Raw genomic sequence first — 22,596 nt, 5'->3', positions numbered from 1 at the left:
GACCTTTCATTTGATACCATGAAAAAGGGGCTAGCCCCTAATATTAGGGACCAAGAGGGCTCTAAAGTCTTTTTCCTATAGTTCTTTACCGAGGGGTATTTCGTAATAGATTATACAAGCAAATATGTTATCTAACAGTTGTGTAGCCTAACATTATAATGATTTTCCTCATGTGTTACGTAATTAAGGATTTTTAGGGGTCAAAAGTCCAAAAATGTAATAACCTATATCTCAAAAAGAAAAAAATATTTTAAAATGTAGTATAAAAGAAAAGATGCTCAAAATAATGTATCCTTACAATTTTTTTTCAGCGGCCCCAATAAGGAGATAAGGTCCGGCCCCTAAAATATTATTTCTGAGATATCTCAAGAACGGTGACGAATTTCTAAACACTTGTTGAACAAAACTCTTACACCTGAAACAAAATAGTATCAGGCACTTAAAATGAAGATCCTCTTTTCCTGTTTTAAATCATGCATAGCTGTTAAATAGCAAAATCAAGATCGAACATAAATCTCAATTTCTAAATCAGACGGAAGACCTCCTCGTTGCTCGCAACGAGATCGTGTCTAGTTAATTTTATTTTTTTCTGCCTTTATAGGCTCTTAATTTTAACAGGTAATCAGATAATAACCCCATTCTGTCATTTCTGAAAAAAAAAATCTTATTGTAAATTCAGAAGGAAAGGATGAGAGAGCAGAACAATTAATCCCCTGGGATTAATTATCTTGCCTGCTGCAGAAAATTTAGAGGCTTATCTCTATCTGTCATATGAAGATTAATGAACACCTTTGTCTGCAACTGATGTTTGTTTTGAAGTTGAGGTCAACCCTGGGTGATACAATGTATTTGCATTCACTGAAGGCTTGCATTTTATAAAACACCTGTTTAAATCCTTTTTAAATACACTTTTAATTTAGTTCTTTTATAAGACATGAGGTTATCCCTGTTTTATGCAGATACGAGGTTACTATTTAGAGTTTTTGGACATCCAGGAATTAAATTATCTTGAAATTTTAAAAATACAGTTGTTACTTATAATTTTCATAAATTTTTTTTTTACCACCTTATATATATTGCAGTTCTTTACATCTTATGCCGGGCATTTATTTTTCATCATTGTTAATATAAAGAGGACGGAATTCAAAGTTTTTTTTCACTTCTCTATATTAATTGTCATAGCGGGGCCCTTCCTGACTGGTCAGTTTTCTAGTTTTATTAAGTTATACATATTCATACAAGGTCTTTAGTTTGTACCTTGGTTTTTTTGTTGTTGTTTTTTTTGGATACGGTTTATTTTATCCTTATATAGTCTTTAAAATTAAGCTTTTTAACATTGTAAACAAACATTTTAGGTAAACAATTTTTTGTTAAATTGTCGGCGAGTACATGTATTTTGACCTTTTCTGTCTCGAACTACCGCGCATGGGGAATCATTTGTATCAGGAAAGAAGATAAACATTTTAGAAGTTAAAGATATGAGACATTTTTGATCAGTAGATATTTTTGCATCCAGCCAAGTAGAACTTGCTTGTTTTAAGCGCATATATTAATTTAAAAACAAATGCTTTATTTACTTTGACATTTTACGAAGAACTACTTGATATCTCGCGCAAGCACGGGAATTAACACTTCTTCACTTTAACTTGATACCATGCTAAAAATGTTGAACAATATCTTTTTGAATTTTTATATGTACTGTTTCCAAAACTTTACTTAATCCCTTTTCTTAACTTATTCTATGAAATTGAAATAAAAAAAACCCTGCAAAAACAAAGCGGCTGAATTTTATTAGGAGCGGACAGTAATGAAACTCTAAATTGAAATTGATTTTATATACATGCACACGTACGTGGTGACTAATGTCTTTCACTTTAAGTGACTGGAAGAAATTACATTATTTTTTAAATTGAAAGGAGATCAATTTTGAAATTGTTTGATACTGTTATAGCCAACAATTCGAAACATGCAGTTAAAAAGGTAAACAACATCACTGCCCAAACAAGACAGCAACAAATTAAAACTTAACACATACTGTTTGAATATTATTCAAGTTAATTATGAAATATTGAATCAAATATCCTGATAATATTTTATAAAAAGCTTTACATTTTGTATCAACTGCACGCAGTCTTATAATTAAAAAAAGCAATCATTAAATAAAGAGTTTTGTCACAAAACTAAACATATGTACACCTAAACATCTATATACTACAGATTGATTGGTAGGAAAGAGAGTCATTCAGATAAAAGATATCAGCAATAATAATTAGACAGAATATCCAAACACTTCAACTTCACAAAGAGTGAGATACTCAGTGATTATGGAGATCTTTACGAATCTCCCCTGTGGTAATGTCGGACAGTCGATGACGACCAGCTGTGACAGAGTACCGGGACCAGCAAAGAAACCACAGGAAGTGTTGACATCTGATTCTGTTAGCCCTACAATGACGGTGACATTCCGTAGCCTGTCTGACACATCTAATTAAAAAAAAATCCACATATATTATTTGTGAATTGTAAAGTAATAATTCAGAAAAGTGCATAAATTCCATTATTTTCTTTGTTTTTTTTCTCCTTGCTAAAAAAATAGTAAGAGATAAAGGAGTATTCCCCGTTTTATTTTCACGGATGTAATCAAAGCTCTAATACTGTACTTGACGTCGTTTTACAATGTCGTTACTTGTAGACTATACCGGTAGCTCGTTGTACAGTGTTACTGTGTGCCCTTACCTACTCCCCACTTGTCCATTCCTCTATTGAATATTCTGACAGATTTAATTGTATAAATAGCCTGCAGATCCACCAACCACCACGGGTTTGTGTCTCCAACCTCTGTGTGTGTACATTTGTCTTCGTATAAGTGGGTTCCGTTGTTGCCATCAACTGCAAACTTGGCAGAGAAGTTCAGTCCTCCTTCAGGCCATGGAAACGTTGATGACTGTGTTGCAGGTTTATTCAATGCAAGGTTGGAAGAAGCTGTCAGCATAACAACAATGTAGATACTTAGTGATAACATTGAGAAAATTATGATACACTGACCGTAAAAAAATAGAAAAGTTATTGGCTTTTAGAGCTATTACTCAAATACTAAAAAATTGAAGACCCAATTCCTTGATGTGTACAGTTTAATATTGTGTGGAGAAAAATAACAAATATAATTGGTCTCTCTTCCTTTCTGTGTGTGTGTGTGTGTTGACATAAGTATGCTGCTCAATATGGACTTGTGCACTGAATAATTGATACACCCCTAGTTTGTACGCTTAAAGTTAAAAAATCCTTCTTTTTTTAAACGTGTAAAACATAAGTTACAATTATTGTACAGAAGCTAAAGAAAGTAATATTTTCAACTGCAAATAGGAATCGATTTCATGTGTGCTAGATATCCACACATAATTTTCAAGTAAATGTTCCATTATGTCTTATGTACATATATAATAAAACAGTTAATCTTAATAAGGGTGTTAAATTTCTTACCCCCGCACGATTTACTCAGTATTGCAACGTCAATAAAAATATATTTAAACATGCTTATAACCTCAGTTAATCCGTTAATAATGAATCGATCTGTCTCTTTATTTTGTAGTAATTGCATATCATGAAAATAAGCCCAGGTATATGTACTTTGAGTATTTGATTTAAGTCACTAATTGCAAACATGATGCTTGATTTAAAATTCATTGCACTTTGCATAAGTGATGAGATTGCTGGCGCCGTAAACGTTATTCAGCATTTGTGATATTATGAAAAAGTACTATGCAATTAAAACAAGAATAAAACATTAATAATTAACCTTCTTTGCAGACAATGTCGTATTTCCACTCTCCGTTTGACTGACAGATCAGTCGCCCCGAACCAGACTGGGAATATCCGTCAGAACACGAGGCGTGTATCCTCCTGTGTATACCAATGGCGTCCTCACGTTTTGCTTTACTCAAATCTATTCCTTTTTTATCGGGTATTCCACAATCTTAAAACAAGAGGCCCATGGGCCACATCGCTCACCTGGGGAACAACAGGTATGATAAAATCAGCTTAATGGAGACATAATACAAACTATATGGACAATGCACAATAATACATGTAGATCCTGTATAAATAAAATCCATTATCCCCCTGGAAATTCTTATGTTTATAATCATTAGTCCGTTTTCTAACAGGATGATTTTATAGTCATATCATATGTTGAGTATTGCAGTTCTCAAAAAGATCCTTAACAAAAGTTAATATATGGGATATAAACCTACATCAAACTCTGAACCTTCTTGTGATGCCAACAAATTGTCCTGGGGCCAAAGTCTTAACAATTATAAAGAATCATCTGGCTGATTAGTTTCTGAGAAGAAGAATTTTAAAGATTTACCCTATATATTCCTTTGTTAAATATTGACCCCCCATTGTGGCCCCACCCCTACCCCTGGGGATCATGATTTTCACTACTTTGAATCTAAACTACCTGAGAATGCTTTTACACAAGTTTCAGCTTTCCTGGTTGATTAGTTTCTGAGAATATTTTTTAAAGATTTACTCTATATATTATTTGTTTAACTTTGACCCCCCTCTTTGTGGCCCCACCCTACCCCGGGGGTCATGATTTTCACAACTTTGAATCTACACTACCTGAGGATGCGTCCACACAAGTTTCAGCTTTCTTGGCTGATTAGTTTCTGAGAAGAAGATTTTTAAAGACTTACCCTATATATTCCTATGTTAAACTTTGACCCCCCATTGTGGCCCCATTCTACCCCCGGGGTCATGATTTTCACAACTTTGAATCTACACTACCTGAGGATGCTTCCACACAGCTTTTAGCTTTACTGGCTGATTAGTCTCTGAGAAGAAGATTTTTAAAGATTTACTCTATACATTCCTGAAAATGTGAAAAGTTTACAGACAGACAGACGGACGACAGACAAAATGTGATCATAATAGCTCACTTGAGCTTTCAGCTCAGGTGAGCTAAAAAGGGGTATATCGTAAACGATAAGTTTTAACGTTGAAATTTTGTAGATAAATATCAAGGTTAATAAAATATCCCAGACTAGAGTCAGAAGTACAATGATATTTCAAATACTTATTGATCATAGATTGACACTAGGAATATTATAACAATTTATCATACATCAGAGCTTCTTTCTTAAAAGATCATGCGAAATAGTCGTCAACCTATTCAGTCTCTTGTAAGAATCTTTATCTGGTATAAATTATATAGTACAATTTGTATAAAACAATTTTTATATCTGCAAGTATATGAAGATAAAACAAAGATCACATTTTTAAAAAAAATGGGCATTTATAAATTTGGTATTGGATAGTAAATTCTTTTATAAAACACAACTTTCTGTGGTTAAAAAATTGCCAAATTATTTAACTCGTGTTGATTTTTATTTGTACCTAAGACAAAGAATATTATAATTTTACCTGACAAAACACATTCAAAGAATTTGTCTTCAGAATATCTCTTGTGTCTACATTTCTCGCTGATTTGACAGGTTGAGTTTAAACAAGCTCCAGCCAGATCCTATCAGAAAAAATACAGCTCTTGAATCATCAGTCTTTGTAATAGCTTCTACACACTTAGTCTCTGGAGCTGCTGCTTGTTTCGTTTTGATTTGCGTAAATACAATCATATAAAGTAAATGTGACGTTATAATTTGCAAAAACCTCCATGACTCCTAAATCTTTTATGCGTATGAAGTTTCATTTTCTTTATGGAAACCTGCATTATTGCTTGTCGAATAATTTTTATGTTTTCATTTGACGCGAAAAATAAACAGAAAAATTGTGTATTCATTTACCAAAAAATCTTGTTTGTTTTTGGCATTCCATAATATTCACTTTTACAAAAACAAATAGTTTCTTTTATGCTATTGTTATCGTCTATTTAAAACTCTCACTTTAACAACATGACTACACCACTTTTTTCCTAACATTTGAAACGTAAAGGATCCTGGTTGATTTTTAAAAGCATCCTTTTTTGTAAAGTTTTTTTTTTATTCGGGCAGATATAATTACCAAGTGAAATCTGAATCAACATCTGAAACACTTCAAATTAGCAGAGAACCAGTTTTTCTCATTTGGTAATTGCAATAATGGATGGAAAATATATGCGAGCATGTTTGTCGGACAGTTTGTCAAACACAGTAAATTTCAAGAAACAATTCAAACCACAACGGAGATTTTAAAATCAGTTGTACAATTGAATGTTTAAAAGATATTTCGGGTTATCTTGTCAAGAAAATAAATAAGTTCAAAAGATCTATATGATTTTAAAATAGTGGCAAAGACCATACACTACATGCATAATCAAGCTCTGTTCTGTCCCAAGATATTTATGCCGCATATTTTGACGATATTAATAACAAGTATTCCTTTTAAAGGAATGATCGGCAATAATGATATATTGTTAGCAAGATCCAATCAACATGATTAATTTGATGTAAAATAATTTATAAAGTATTGTATTTTTAAAAAATATAGAATATTTTGAATCTGTACACCATAATTTCATCATTATAAACCGTCAACTTTAATTTTGAAATAAATTTTGGGAAAGCCGTTCGTAAACTCCTGGTCTAGTTTTATATTTTTAACGTAATGATTAAATGTTAACGTATCTTCTTCTTCTTCAGAATACTGAGTAGGGCTCTAAAAGAGCATTAACACGTACACAAAGAAAGAGTACGTTGTATTAAAAAAAATTAATGCGACTGAAAAACATTGAATGCCATCAAAACTTGCTATTGAGGTCGCATTATAACGTAACTCTCTTTATAAATCAAGCCGTCTTCATAGCTACTATTATGCAACATCAATAGATCGAGGTCAGTTCATGGAGCATCTTCTTATGATTGAGGTCAGTTCATCGAGGTCAACTGCATTACTGAATGAAACGTTCGATCGAAATTCTTCCTCGTGAGACGAAATGTGCATTCTTGAATAAACAGGTCGAACTGTATTTTATGTATATTTGCATCTCTTAAGGTAAATGAATTGAAATAAAACTGAATAAATTGTTATATAAATACTAAACCAAACTTCAAGTTTTTACAGGAACCGATCACAAAAATACACATACCTGTGTAAGAAGTGCAATTGAAATCAATGAAATTGGGAAAAATCTAAAATATAGGTTTTTTACGGAGATTTAAAATAGGACATGGTACTTTCATGTCTGTTGCTATGATTTTTTAAGCAATGTATTAAAAACTTACAAGCTAGAAAAGGCGTTTGTATAGAGAAATCTTCCGATATTTTCATACTATTAAATAAACATCTTTTGACCCCTGATTTGTTTATAATATCGAATAATCTAAGAAAATGTGTCTTGCTGCATAAATATCTTGAGACACAGTAAAGATAGTTGTTAATAAGGATTCTAACACATTTACCTTTGGCCAGTGCTCCTTTTCACTGTATACCCAACCAGCACTGTCCATGTACCTTGTCTCTGCTGTCGTCTTATTTTCGTAATTGCTTTCACAGAAATTAGCCCCTTTGAAATAGTTGACAGCTTTACACCGCGGTGTAACCAGGCATTCAGTCACACAGTCCAGGAAACTGATTTCAGCGTAGGATTGGATTACTTTCCCGTCCAGTCTGTGCCCATGCTGAAGTAGAGAGAAGCCCGTTTTAAGGCTGCCATAACACGACACAAGGATACTGTATAAAAACCACGGATATCTGAAGATTTTACATAGTTGAATTGTATTGTACATGTAAGATAAGGTTTCATGTAAACTAAAGTAGTTTTTCGTACCTTGACGAACTTGAATCGCGCACTTTAGAAAAAAATTGGGGCCAGTTAGATTTTGTATTACTATTGATTTTTTTTAAAAAACGTTCTTGATATGTAGACTTATGGTAAGCATGAAAAGTTAAAATGAATATTTCATAAATAATCAGAAAACATGCGAAGGTGACAATGACAATATCGTATTCATTTACTTTGATCAATAAACCTCATAGTGGTTAAACAAAACCACTTGTAAATATCTACTTTAAATAATATGTGAAATGAAAAACTCAGTGATGCAACAAACTAATTGGTTTTAGAAGTTTCACAATACAGCTTCATCTATACAGGTATAAAGTATCAGCTCCCTGATTATACCTGCACTTTCTAAAGAAAGTTCGGGTATATTGTTTTTCCCTGGTCCGTCATGTTTTACTTTTAAAAAAACTGCTCTTCCATCCCATAAACCAGCAGGCTGAACTCTTGGCACTTGATTTGGGGTGTCATTTTGTTTTAAAAAAAGATTTTAAAAATTACCTGTTAGTCCTTGGGGTTAAATAATGACGGGGTTTAAAAAAAAAACAAAAAAAAAACCCCTGGATCCTTGAACTCGTCTTATGTTTTTTGCCACAGACTAGGCATAAACTGGCTTCAGATTTTGGCTGTTTCAAAAGCATTACACATGCCCTGGACAAGATCAACTTTGCTGCACATCAAGCTAGAAATTCACACTTGTCGGGAGTAGATTCATCAATCAAGCTGAATCAAGATATGCACACATAGAGGGTGATGCCCTGGCGTTTGCAGATGCTTTAGATAAGGCCATACTTTATACTTGGATGAGACAATCTCATCATCACTGTTGATCACAAACCCCTTTTTTAAAAATACTTGGAGACAGATCCCTAGAGGATATTCCGAATTCCCGACTTTGAAACTTTGAGGAGAAAACCCTGCGATATCGATTTCGCGTCACTCATATCCCAGGCGTGGGGCAACCTGCAGCTGATCGCCTCTCGCGCCACCCAGCAGGAAAACCAGAACAACTGCACCTATCTGATGACTTAGCCTCTATCAGCCATGCCCTTCTAAAATCTCATTTTCTTGCTAGTATAGGTTCTGACGATGACCCCGACAATATGGAAGACAACTTAGTCGCTGCAGCAAGCACAACACTCAACTTTATCCCTTCAATCAGTCACGTGGGACAGAGTCCGCATAGCCACTACTAGCGATACCAACATGCATCAGCTACTTAAGCTTATCGAATCAGGCTTGCCTGAATCCAGGCACAAATTCTCCCCTGCCCTACGAGAATACTTCCAGTTCAGAAAAAAACCTCCACCCTTTAGATGGAGTTATTCTATACAAGGCCCGCATTGTTATACCCCCTTCCCTTAAGCCTCTTTCACAATTGGCGCACGAGCAGAAGCGACAAAATATTCGTGCGACCGAAAAAAATTCAGATATAAATCGTAAACTGCTGCCGACATAATCGCATTTGAAAAAGTATTTGTACGTAATTCACAAGATCTAAGCAAGCGTTGTGCGTTGTAAATGCATTATATCTTGCAATATATCTTGCGTCTAAAGCGACTCATCAAGGATAATAAGATAGGATCGCGCGAGAGATCAGGTGATCGGACGATTGAACGTGCGCCAATGCGATTGGACGTGCGATTGTGCGTTCTATGGTACAAGTGCTCGTGCGAGTCAGAGGGGGCCTATACCGCCCATTTTTGACGCTTTTGTAGTATAGTTGACAAAGTTGAAAGCGAACATGCCGCCCAAGAAGAAACAGAGATGCAGCAGCATTTATTACATGTATATATATGATAAATATACCATTGCATATGACTGGTTGGATTGGTTGTCTTACTGTGGGAAATACAAAACCATTAAACACAAACTCAATTCGGGTAAGGAATAGAAAATAAGACGCTTTCCAGTCGACGGATACGACGAAGCAACTGACACGGTGTTGCAGTTTCATGGATGTTACTGGCACGGGCATTGTTGTTGGTTGACTCGCCATGTTCAAAACGACAAACTCTTAAAAAGAGGCAAATTAAAACCAAACTTGCAACGATATATCTCAAAAAACGAGCTTACAAGGTCATTGAGATGCGCGAATGCACTTTTCGCAACAGTATTTGCACCAACCTTCAGTAAATCTGTAAACTCGAGAAAATTGTCAACAGGTCAAAGTCAACTTACACCTGATCAAGTCATTCAAGCTGTGGTGAATGGCAAGTTATTTGGTATTTGACCATATGGATTATCGTTTGGATTCCAGTCATGTTTGTGATCATAAGGATACAAATATCTTCATGTATTAACAGTTAAGTAGAAATAAAATGAAAATAAAAGATTATAACTGGGTTTGTGTACTCAAAGTAGTATCAACTACTTAAAACAATAGAACAGTTGTTATTTATAGATCATGAACAGTGGAAAAGGTAAAATCCGCCCATTTGCCCCATATTTTTTGCAAATCAGGATGAGAATCTAAATATTAATTATATATGACCTTAATTTTACACCCGTATAACTTTTCTTGCAGAATAAAAGCACAATTTTGTCAAAGAGATCCATAAATTCCATTTAAAAAACATACATGCATTTCATTCTAGTACACAGACATACTAACATCACCTAATAGCCAGAGGAGAGAAATCGCATTAGTGTCGGTGCAGGGTTCAAGAAAGGTTGTCTGTAAGCTCTGGGGGAAATGCGCAACTTTTGACATGACGCCTGTGGACAGTACAATGTATTATTATTGTTTGAAGGTAATTTTAAGAAAGTCAAATAAAAAATTTGCTCAGCTTCACTTCCTAACTTTTACAAGCAGCATCTACCTGCCTATTTACCATAAAACTTAACAACCACTGAGAAACAAAAGTATATTGCCTTTAACATATAACAATTCAATAGTCACTAGGCAGCCTAATGGCATCCTAACGACATTGGGTGTCTTAAGCAGAGGCCTTATTATGTTATGTGCAGAGGTCATATTGCTTGGTGCCTAACACCCAATGGTGGCTTAATCCCTAATCCCGTTTGGTAGCAGGAAGTCCTATTATTTGGAGCCGAATATATGCCCAATAGGAGCCTGACTATGTTAGACTATTACCTAGTATAAATGTAGGGCGAAAGAATGTGTTGAGGCACTTCTCTTTAATTCCTGCTTTACTTACTGTGATATTGGTGTATAATACAATTTGTAATACAAAGGTATGGTGTTGTTCTTAATATAATACCTATAAAGCTCGTAAATGCATTTAAGGTGAAATTAAACGCGACTTTTCGTGCAGTGATACTTGACTGTAAAACTTAGACACACTTTTGGGTCTAAAATTGGGTCAATCATTTTAAAAAATTGGGTGCAATTATATGTTTTCATGAACAAGGTGTGCAATTTGTATTTAATGCATCTTGGGTGTTCTCATTTAATACATTGAAATTAAACAAGGAAAGGATTCCAAACTTATATATTATTTGATTTTGAATTATTTGAGGCAAACATTGTGGCTGATCAATAAAAGTTATTTGTTTTACATGTAATTGCTGTAAATTGGTGACTTTGCCACAATACAATTCAACTTATTAAGATAAACAACATAATAACATACTGAATTGTGATGTTTATGGATGATAATGTTCAACAAACCAAAAATTACAACATTCCATATGTTGTTTGTTGTTGTGTTTGGAAAATCAGGTATCAATCCAAACGTCAACCAACAAAACCTCTGTATTGGCCGAAACTGGATGGATATTGATTTATGATTTTCCAAACACAACAACTAGGAATAACATGGCGATTTACAGCCCCTAGATGCCCATGCCGCCAAAGAATAAACGGTCTGTAGGCAGCGTGTCGGTTGCTCTTGTTAAGATCCTGGTCCTCTCCAGCGGCTAGGATATCCTGTCTACAATAAAAAAAGTACTGGTCACAATACTATATAAAATGTAAATGTACATAAAAAAGTTTTTCTGTATTCACATTATCATGACTGGCCCACATTTTTAAAGCCCGGGCAGTGTAGCAGCGAATTAATACTTGCCTGTACCTACGAACCATCAATAAAACCAAAGGATCAAGCACTATGAAGTCAAAATCCTGAAATGATAGCACCTTTGGTAGATTTGAATTGCATCTAAGTACATACTTATCTTATTTTTTTATGAATTTCATAATATGAAGAAAAAAAATACCGGTTGTGAGGAGATGCAATTCACAGGAGTTTGTCTGCAGCACTTTCTCTCCTCTTCTGTTGGCATCTCACGACAATGACCGCAAACATACCAGTATGGAGAGTCGCTGTCTGGCAGTGGGTGGTAGCCACCACGACCCCGCTCCTGTGACGTGTGGTGGACAACGTCAAGAATTAGTGATGGGTCTCTCTCACAGACCTGCATCACTAATTCCCTCAGTCCCTCCGCCGACATCTGCTCGACTTGAGACTGGAAATAAGTGATCTCATTTGTAAACTTAAGTCATTGATGTATTACCCCACTGAAATATACACGTGTTATATACATGTAAGAATATGTAAGAATATATACCTTTAGCTGGGATAACCTCTCGTCCCTCCGCTGCCGGATGAGGTCATGCCTAGTGGACCTCTACCCCTACTCCTTCCACGGGATTGACTCCCCCTTGCCCTGCCTCTAGATCTTCCCCTGCCTCTGGATCTTCCTCTGCTGTTCCCCTTGCCCGGGACTTGTTGTGGATGCCTCAGCTAGTGGCGATCTTGATCTCGTACTGCTAGAGTAGACAGATATCTACCGAAAATGATAAATACGTATACATGTATATGTGAAGTCAAAGTTGAAAAAAAATGTATGCATGAAAAACATAACATATGCATGGTAAGTACAGTGTCTATTTTTGTGATTTATGAAAATATCAAAATGTTGTGCTTTTCTAACGCAGTCAAATCATTTGAAATTCTCGCATAATATAATAATTGACCTGCAGTAAATTATTAGATTCAACGTTATACAGTACACGCAAGTTCTATACACGTACAGGTATTATGTAGTCATAACGTTATATTGGTAATTTAATGAACATTCTTATAATTATGTAAACCATTAAAGAAATAACAAGATGAAAAGGCCAAAAAAAAGAGGTAAAATCGACGTTTTTATTTGTTTCACGAAAAACCCCTTGGGAACCCCTTTCCGATATATTTTGCTCAAATCATAGAAAGCCCACGTTTTGACTGTGTGTTCGTCTAAAAACTACACAAGATCAATTTTATAGTATAGGGTGTATCTTTATTTAAAAAAATCATTTAAAATAGTATAACAAACAGATGAGAAATGTTTTACAACTGTCATGTGCTATTACCTCGTCGTCCATTGTGTTGCAATCCGGGACTTCACAATAGCGCTCGGCAATCATCGGAAAAGCTCACGATGCATAATTAATGAGATCGATGGATAGTCTGAACGGCAAGTTTACGGACAAAATATGTATTTAGAGTGTGAATTGAACACATTTTGAATTGTTTTTCATGTTTTTATCCACGCTTATGGGTTTTACTTGCAGTTTAACTCTTAAAAAACACCACAACCGTAGACACTATCACTTTAAATACACACATACATAGGACTACATGTCAACAGCAATTTGAGCATTCTGTTTAAGGTCTAATTTGCATGAATGGGTAAAACGAAAAACACTTAAACTATTATTTGAAAGTTTTACATGCACATTCTAAACAAACATACCATGTCCATATATAAATTCCTCATTTAGAGAAATCAGATGAAGTGATGTCACATGCAATTCAGTTATATTTGTATATTATAAGATTTCAGACAGTGTTATGTTCTGAGTGATATAAAAAGCTAGTAATGATAATTAATGTGCATGAACATTTTATATCAATTGGATGAATATAATCTGTAAAAAAAATTAAATAAATAAACTGTCATAGAAGAATTTTCACCACAGAAGAAACATGTTATTGATCAGCTGTTAATGAACGGGTCAACTAATTTTCAGAAAATCAAATCAGCTGTATATAATCCTTTAGCCTGTACTGTACTGATTTTCAGGAAACCAGATCAGCTGTTTTCACAGTCTCACTTTGTTTACATACAAACAGCTGCATGTATAGTCAGACTGAGTGTAGTGTAAAGCTATAGTATTATCTGTACATATTCTATAAACTGATTCGATCGAGTCGATTGAACATTCTTAAGAAAATGAGTGACAATTTCAGGGACCGACAATAAACTTCTACATGTACATTGTACAGTATAGATGTAAACAATGCAGTCTCTTCTGAAACAACACAATAAGTTGATCAGAAATTCATCCACTGTATAAAAACACAGTAAAATAGTTACTTAGTCATCTGGTCTCTTACAAATACACTGTATATCTATTCTACATACCTGATAAATCATCAAAAGATCGTTACCATCGGGAACACCAGCTACACGTGTTTACATCAATTACGGCGTCTGAAGAGCGCTTTCGGGACGCAGATTCACACCCATGCGACAGATGTGATATAGAAATTCTTCGTACATTCTCGTTGTTGTAAATTTATATAAACACATATGTGTAATTCGTTGTTATAGGTTTTCCCATGAAGTATTAAATCAACCGTATATTTTGCCAAAACTACTGTTTTCAGTGTGTTTTCCATATATGGAAATACAGATGCGGGGCATGTATTATGACGTCATACATGTATCTCATTATCCCTTCATTAGCATATCAGAGCGACGTGTAGCCTTATTAGCACTGCGTATGATAAATTAGGAACATTGTTAAGGAGGACAAAACCACAATTTGCAACAAACATTTGTATACCACAATGCTTCCTTAAGAAATCTATTTTTTTATGTTTTAATACATAGAAATATATTTATCCATTTTATTCGGAAACTGTTTTGTAGGTGGTAGAAGGGGAAATGTTGGTCTCAGGGAAGTACTGCAGTTTGCTACTCTCTCTCTCTCTCTCTCTCTCTGATATGTGCTATTTTTTTACTTAAGATATTATGACCTGATATGCAGATTTGGTTTTTGTACTGCCATTTTGTAACGTTTTACTTATTACACTGCACTTTCAGTGTTTTTCTTTTCAACAAATATCCATGCATTTGCAGACATTTGCTATGCACATGTTTGCACAGATAATTGATTTTTTTAATTTTTAATTTCAGCCCAACATGGGCTTAGTTAGTTGATTTCTGTGGTTTCAAGTCTTAGTCTTAAGGGTTACCCTAGCTGTCACCCCCTACACATATTCTCTGTGTTCTACAGGCCAATGAAAATTTCATAGAACTGATGAGAATGCAACATTAATGTCCTCAACAAACTTGTATATTATATGATGGATTGATAAGAATATGTTATCGAATAGGAAACAGAGACCAATATCCGCCTTCAAATATTTAATGAGTAATTTTTCTCTGTTTTCGTAGTAATAAGAAAATCATTTTGACTGCTATAGCATATTTTAACGCTTTAACTTGGGTTCGGGCTCCTTTGATTAAAATATATCAGAAGCTTTTTATTGTTATTTGTTTTAATTGTTAAATATATGTAGAAAATCGAAAGAATAACAAATAGTCACATATCGCACTAGTCAACAATATAATTTTATTAAAGAATTCAAAAAGCTCAAAAATTCAAAATTTATAAAATTTGAACCGAACCTGATTGAAAAAAGTGATCCCAATAAGAATTGTTTTTTTTTTAAATTGTACAAAATACTAAATGTTCATAAAAAGATATATTAAAATTGTTTAAAATTATTGTTTTCAATAAATACCATGCTAACCTTAGTTATTTTGTAAGCATCCATATATCTTCATATCCCCGAATGGGGTCACAGTGACCTTTTTTAACAGTTAATTTTTCAACTGTGTTTTCTTTATAACGCTTGGATGCCTTAGATATAAAGTCAGTTAAAGCATCTTAGATCGCATGAAATAATGTCCCCAAAAAGTAAGATTTTTTATGTATTGTTACATTATGGCATAATCATGAAATATCGAGTTATTCAATTTGTTTTAATAATTCATAATGAACCCTTTCAAGATGGAGTAATACTAGAACTAATTTTCAGGTGAGCGACATGTGGCTCATTAGGCTCTTCTTTCTTTTATTTCAGATTAACAAGTTCATTTGGAAATGATATATTCGTTTATTAACCAAGAAAAATACAGTCACTTCCATTACTAAATACTAAATAACACTTACTAAAAATGCATTAAATTTTCTCTCTGTATGACACATAATAACGTTAGTGATTGCAAATCAATATTTGCGTGATAAACGCTTGTTGGTAGAAAGTATTGTAATATTACCAAACATATGTTGACTTGTTAATTTATTTGTAATTTAAAACCAAGCTGTTCATTTGGACATGCAACATTAGTACATGTATAAAACCAAGGTAGCAAGGGTAAAAAACTTCCCTAACTTTGGAATAGTTATTGAATTCAACTGTTTTATATCCATATCCAAAAGTGTAACAGAACTGCGAAATGGATAGTCCATGGTATCTACTTTTGGTGTTTACTGTTGCTCTGGTACAGCCAACATCAGGTATGTTAAAAATGATACATCGATTTCACGGAAAACTAGAAGGAAGAAAAAAGACATCTTAGGGCCGGTTGAAGAGTATTTGTTTGTTTTTTAAGTAAAAAATACTGTATTTATTAAACTGTTTTTTTTCATTTCTATAATAACTGTACACATCAGTAAAATGTTTTAAATTTAAAAGAATTCGAAATTCTGTTTTAAAAATCATCTCGATTGCCTGTTTTCTTTTTCGATGCCGATATATAGATTGATTTAATCTTTTTAAAAAAAACTTTTTTGAAACTTGTTAATTTAGGTGGACACTGTCAAAACGGATGGGCTCAGTTTAAGAGCAATTGCTATTATTTTTCATCCATAGACGCGACTTTTAAGGACGCTATGGTGAGACTATACGTTTGTTATATCTATATTGTATAATTTATATTTTCTGTATGTACATATAATTGTATTACGGAAAACCGATTATTTTCTATTTCCAGTAAAATAATGTTTCTTTGAACATTTTCTAATATTTTGTCATTATAACGGAATAAAAATAATAGTTAATAGTGTTACTTCCTTCTTTAATTAAATATGAAATAATGTCCTATTTAGATATCGTGTATCTCTATTGGTGCTAATCTGCTAGAATTCCACAACAAAAGAGAAGAGGCATGGGTGGATTTACAAATAAAACATAGAGGTAGTGTTGTGATATTACATCTACGGCTTACAAGCTTTGATGAAGTCATTATGGTTGAATTCAATGTAATCGTTATACTAGTTGATGGAAATCTATAACTATTCATTAAGGTATCTTTCTACTCAATATTCTTGTATCAAGAATTTCTTGAGAATCTGCAGACAAAACTCACTTAAAGAATATAAAGATAATGGAAGGTCAGTGTTCATCCCTCTGAGTTTTTGCCAATTAAATTTGATCTTTCTGCACCTAAAATGCGATTTCAGCCTGATTAGGATTTGTTGGCAGTGTTTTTGATTAAGCAAACTTTTTTCTTAGTTTATTGTTTTAAATTATGCACAATGATCACACTGTATAGAGGGATTACGGAAAAAAAATCTTTAAAGTTTAGACAACATGACTTATATGGTGTTTCTCGAAATTCTTGTCGCAAAAAAAAATCTAAAAAAGATTCATATTAATATAAGAAAGTGCGTAATTCAAATACAGACTACAAACTAATTGCCATGCAAGATAAGTTGATTTTAAAATAAATGATAATCGATAAAATCAACTACCGTCAGTACTGCAGTACTTTGATTTCATCTGCCTTCATCCAGAACTATTTTTCACAGCAAAACCCGACTATAATCCACAATGTATCAAATCTTTAATTTGACAAAGTGTCTTAAACAAGTCATTGATGTGGTGTGTACCTCTTTGTGGTTATTAATAAGATTAGGCCACATCAATATAATGTAACTTTTTGTTCTTCGGACCCCGCGCTCTCGTATTATAAAACAAGAGGTCCCTGGGGTCACATCGCTCACCCGAGCATCAATAACTTTATATGAACGTTTAAAAAAGGATATCGAGACACATGGACCCTCCGCAGAATCAGGTAACATAAAAATAATATGGTAAAGTTTTCGATTTTTACACTTTTTTGCATATATATAATCTTTGACATTGTACTTTGATGGACTTTTTTTAACGAAATAAGAAAATCCTATGCAAGATATAAAACTAAACTTTTGGTAGGGGTACATTGTTAACTTCCGATTCCCTTTATTTTCGTTCTCCCTTCTCCTCCCACTTTAAAAAGCCTTCAAAATATATGAGAGCATATAGGTACATTTCTCAACTACTTACCAGTTAATGTATCTAAAAAATATATCATAACAGTTATTGTATTTTATTTTTAACAAGAGGCCAATTGGCCTTAACGGTCACCTGAGTAGCATATATCCCATACACAAACTTGTCATGGAGTCTCATATATGCATCTAATTAATTAGGTTTCATACTGGAGTAGAAAAATTATAAATTTGTAATGACAACCACGTTTCAAAAAGAACTGTGAAACCTATTATTTTGGTGAAAAACTAAAAGATCTGGTCTACAAAATCATGAATTCAGTTTTCCTTTCAGGTGTGTGGGAGTAAAGAAAATAATTTTTTAACGTTATATGCATTAACATCTATACATCCATTTTGGCCCTGCCCTAGAGTCAAAACCCATCCTTGAAGGGACATGAAAATTAAAATTTCAGTAGAGGACTTCCTGGTAAACATAATTATTAGTCAGTTTTTTTATACAGATGTGTGAGAATAGAGAAGAAAATGTTTAAACATTATATGCATTAACACTATATTGCCATATTGCGCCCCCACCTCCCCTTCATGTTTTGAACCCCTGACTCAGGGGCCATGAATTTCACAATTTAGGTCAAGGAGATTGTGGATATCATAACCATGTATTCATTTTTTTTTGCCCACATGTGTGGGAGTAGAGAAGATTTTCTAAGATTTAAAACATTTTTACTATATGGCCATATTGGCCCAACCCTAGAGCCTGAACACCTAACAAAGGGGTCATGAATTTCACAATTTTAGTAGAGGCCCTCATGGGCATCATAACAATGCATTTAATTTTTAACAAATATATATGGGAGTAGAGAAGAAGACTTTCTAAGATTTAATACATTTTTACTATTTGGCCATATTTGCCTCACCCTAGAGCCTGAACCCCTGACCCAGGGGTCATGAATTTCACAATTTTGGTAGAGGGCTTCATGGACATCATAATCATGCATTTAGTTTTTAACAAATATATATGGGGGTATAGAAGAAGATTTTCTAAGATTTAATACATTTTTACTATTTGGCCATATTGGCCCAACCCTAGAGCCTGAACCCCTGACCAAGGGGTCATGAACTTCACAATTTAGGTTGAGGGCTTCATGGACATCATTATCATGCATTTAGTTGTTGACAAATATATATGATAATAGAGAAGAAGATTTTCTAAGATTTAATACATTTTTACTATATGGCCATATTGGCCCAACCCTAGAGCCTGAACCCCTGACCCAGGGGTCATGAATTTCACAATTTAGGTTGAGGGCTTCATGGACATCATAATCATGCATTTAGGTTTCTACAAATGTATATGGTAGTAGAGAAGAAGATTTTCTAAGATTAAATACATTTTTACTATATGGCCACATTGGCCCCACCCTAGAGCCAGAACCCCTGACCCAGGGGCCATAAATTTCACAATTTTGGTAGAGGGCTTCATGGACAACATAACCATGCATTTAGTTTTTTCCTCAAATGCGTGGGAGTAGAGAAGAAGATTTTTGAAAATTTGGTTTTTTTTGCATATTTGGCCCCGCCCGTGGCACCTCAGGGGTGGTAGAGCCATGAATTTCACAATTTAGATTCTTCTTACCATAGAGATGCTTTACACCAAAAATGGTAACGATTGGCCTGGTAGTTTTCAAGAAGAAGTTAAAAATGTAAAATTGTTAACGCACGACGCACGACGCACAGACGCACGACGCACAACGCACGACGACGGACGAAGACCAATAGCAATAGGTCACCTGAGTGACTCAGGTGACCTAAAAATTCCAATAGATGTGAAGAAGAAAATTGTATTTAAATGCGCTGAGCTTCTCAAGTTAAAAACATTCAAAAATTTAATTCCCCATAAAAATGACTTGTTTGTCTGGCATGAACTCGTGTGACTTTTATAACTTTACTCACTTAATTGATAAATACACTCGAATGAAAAATGTCGTCATGTGATATGTTAAAGAGCATATACACTCAATGCATTGAGGGTATATCACTTTATTTTACTGAGGCCTATCCATTTTGTCTTCTCTGATCAAAACAACAAATGGCTACAAACCAGGATGATTTTCTGCTGTAATATTTTCTTAGAAATAGCGGTAATGCCTTTATCCCCGTCACAGAAATGTGTCAGAACTATGGAAACTGTTTTATCGGTGTCATTTTAATTGTGAATGAAAAACTCTCAAAATTGATGTAGATTTTTTATAACTCATAGTATAAAGAGGGGGCTCCAGAAAGAATTTACAGCACATCATCTTTCAATTTTTTTTGTACAAGTATTGAAGGTTAAGCGAGACATTTCTAATGATCAACTAAAATTTCAGAGTCAATCGCAGAAGTATAAGCAAGATACATTCATGAATCTCACAATTCAGCTAGGTTTGAGTCATATTTTGTTCATATAAGTTTATTACATTCGGCTTAAGATTTTAAACTTGGTATTCCCAATTCAGCATTTGAAATGTAAAAAAAATGGCCTCATATCTGTGTACAAACTAGGAGTTGTGAGCAGAGGTCTGTATATTGCTTACAATTTTAAGCTTAACACTCAAATATGGTCAGTAAATAGAAATTGTAAACAGAAACATGCATTTATTCTTAAAAATGAAACAAATACGTCAGCGATACTAAACTCTGTTTATTCTGAACTCGAGAAAAAGCTGAGCATCTCAACAAAATACTTTGCATTAATATACTATTGCGCAAAACATTGTACCGAATTACCAATAGAATGAATTAGGATGTTGCTTACTTTGCGCAGGTAAACAGTCAACTGTCTTATTTGCCGAAGACTATGTTTGATTAGTTACATAAAAATTACAAAATACAGACGATAGATTCCTAAGTTACAAAGCATAAATAATGAAAATTAAAATAAAATCAAAACAAGCCAACACCAACGTCAAATGTGAAAACTGTCGACGCATTGAAATATTTAACCTCAATTTACTTTACAAAATCGGCACCAATGAGTTTTGGATGTTTCAAAGATTACTTTCGCACGAACTGTTGCACAACAAACAAATTCATATTTGTCAGATCGACCCGTTTATCATATGAATACATCTAACATGGCTGCTCTAAACATAGAACCTCGATTGTGAAATAATGGAATACCTGGAATGGAATTATAAACTAATTTAACCACGTATTTCTTTGTTATTATTATCGTATTATCTCAGATTTGAAAGGGGCATTGTCACGATTTTGGCCAACACCTATTTTTCCGATTTTAATATTTACAATGCTGTAGAAAGGCATTTTTAATAAGCAACTGTAAAGCGAGTTACAAATCTTGAAATTCTTTGCTTTGTAAACAAAGCCTTTGATTACATTTTAAACGTTGAAGTAAACATCTCAGTTTAAAACCCTTAGGTGAGCAAAAAAGCATATCAACGGCGATCCCTTTTTATACAATTTTAGGTTATGCTAAAGGAGTATGGTTAGGGTACAGTGACATTCAGAAGGAAGGACATTATGTGACTATGTCAAATGCAGAGGACCTTGGTTATCAAAACTGGCATAAAGGAGAACCAAACGATTGGCAGAAAAATGAGCACTGTGCCGCTATCCATTTCCAATACGCTGGCTGGGTTGACTATCACTGTACAGCGAAGTATAATTATATCTGCAAGAAATAAATAATACAATTAAAAATGTTGTTGCAGTGCTTTAACTACACGTACAAGATACATATTGTTCATTTAAGTGTGTTGGTAGAGCAAACGTCTAAAATATGTTTAACTCTTTACAAAATTTAATTTGGGTTCGAACTCATACTAGATATAGATTGACTATCCTTGGTCATAATTATTAACAACTGTGTAAAAGTAGTTATAGACTCATTTGACATATACATTTAAACATTTTACCAGGTGCAGTAGGGTTATTTTTCAAGTGCAAAGAGGTAAAATAAGACACTATCTAAATAATATTGCAATAGAATTTGCAAAGTGTTTCTTTATTACACAGGTAAAGGAATTTGGACAAAAGATCGCCAATTTCTGTTTTGGTCCAGCTTTAAAAAAAATCTCAATATTTTTCTTTCCAAATCAGTGAACTTAAACGTTTTTATTTAAAAAAATATATCGCTGTCTCAAAATAGATTGGCCACGCAAAGAGGAAAAAACAACTTTATGACATATTTTTTGTAAGGATATGTCATTGATTGTGATATGTGAAATTAATTTTTTGTAAGGGTCCTTTGTTGCTATGGGAACTGAGAACAAACTTCCGCCTTATTGTCAATTTTGAAAAACGTGTATTTAGGATGAAATGAAGTGTTTAAATATATTTATAGTTTTGAAAATTGTTAAAACATGTTTGTTTTTTTCCTATAAATTGAGTTCAAAATCATTATATTACTTTAATTATTTAAATTTTAAACCTATTAGATATCATAATTTTAATTCCAAAATTTCTTATATTGGGTTAATTAGGGCCCCGCAAGGATTTGCGGGTGCCCTATAGTAATCAC

The 22,596-nt window shown here is 33.7% G+C and overlaps 2 protein-coding genes and 1 pseudogene across 2 annotated transcripts; 1 reads left to right on the top strand and 2 right to left on the bottom strand.

The window, feature by feature from the left end:
• Positions 1-2,140: 2,140 nt before the first annotated feature.
• Positions 2,141-7,721, bottom strand: LOC128173717 (uncharacterized). The gene is made up of 5 exons (XM_052839383.1): positions 7,395-7,721; positions 5,425-5,524; positions 3,797-3,973; positions 2,737-2,982; positions 2,141-2,484 (listed from the first exon to the last, which is right to left on the bottom strand). Exons 1-5 carry the CDS (start codon positions 7,719-7,721, stop codon positions 2,270-2,272), a joined length of 1,065 nt encoding a protein of 354 aa, XP_052695343.1. The 3' UTR covers positions 2,141-2,269.
• Positions 7,722-11,462: 3,741 nt separating this feature from the next.
• On the bottom strand, positions 11,463-13,151 carry LOC128174566 (uncharacterized; annotated as a pseudogene).
• A 3,027-nt stretch (positions 13,152-16,178) lies between these two features.
• LOC128173707 (perlucin-like protein) lies at positions 16,179-21,760 on the top strand. The gene is made up of 4 exons (XM_052839374.1): positions 16,179-16,319; positions 16,612-16,697; positions 16,911-16,998; positions 21,543-21,760. Exons 1-4 carry the CDS (start codon positions 16,259-16,261, stop codon positions 21,758-21,760), a joined length of 453 nt encoding a protein of 150 aa, XP_052695334.1. The 5' UTR covers positions 16,179-16,258.
• The last annotated feature ends 836 nt before the right edge of the window (positions 21,761-22,596 follow it).

This window comes from Crassostrea angulata, chromosome 2 (assembly GCF_025612915.1).
Source record: "Crassostrea angulata isolate pt1a10 chromosome 2, ASM2561291v2, whole genome shotgun sequence".
NCBI classification, from domain to species: Eukaryota; Metazoa; Mollusca; class Bivalvia; order Ostreida; family Ostreidae; genus Magallana; species Magallana angulata.
The sequence above is the reverse complement of the archived record's forward strand: the minus strand, read 5'-3'. Positions and strand labels throughout refer to the sequence as shown.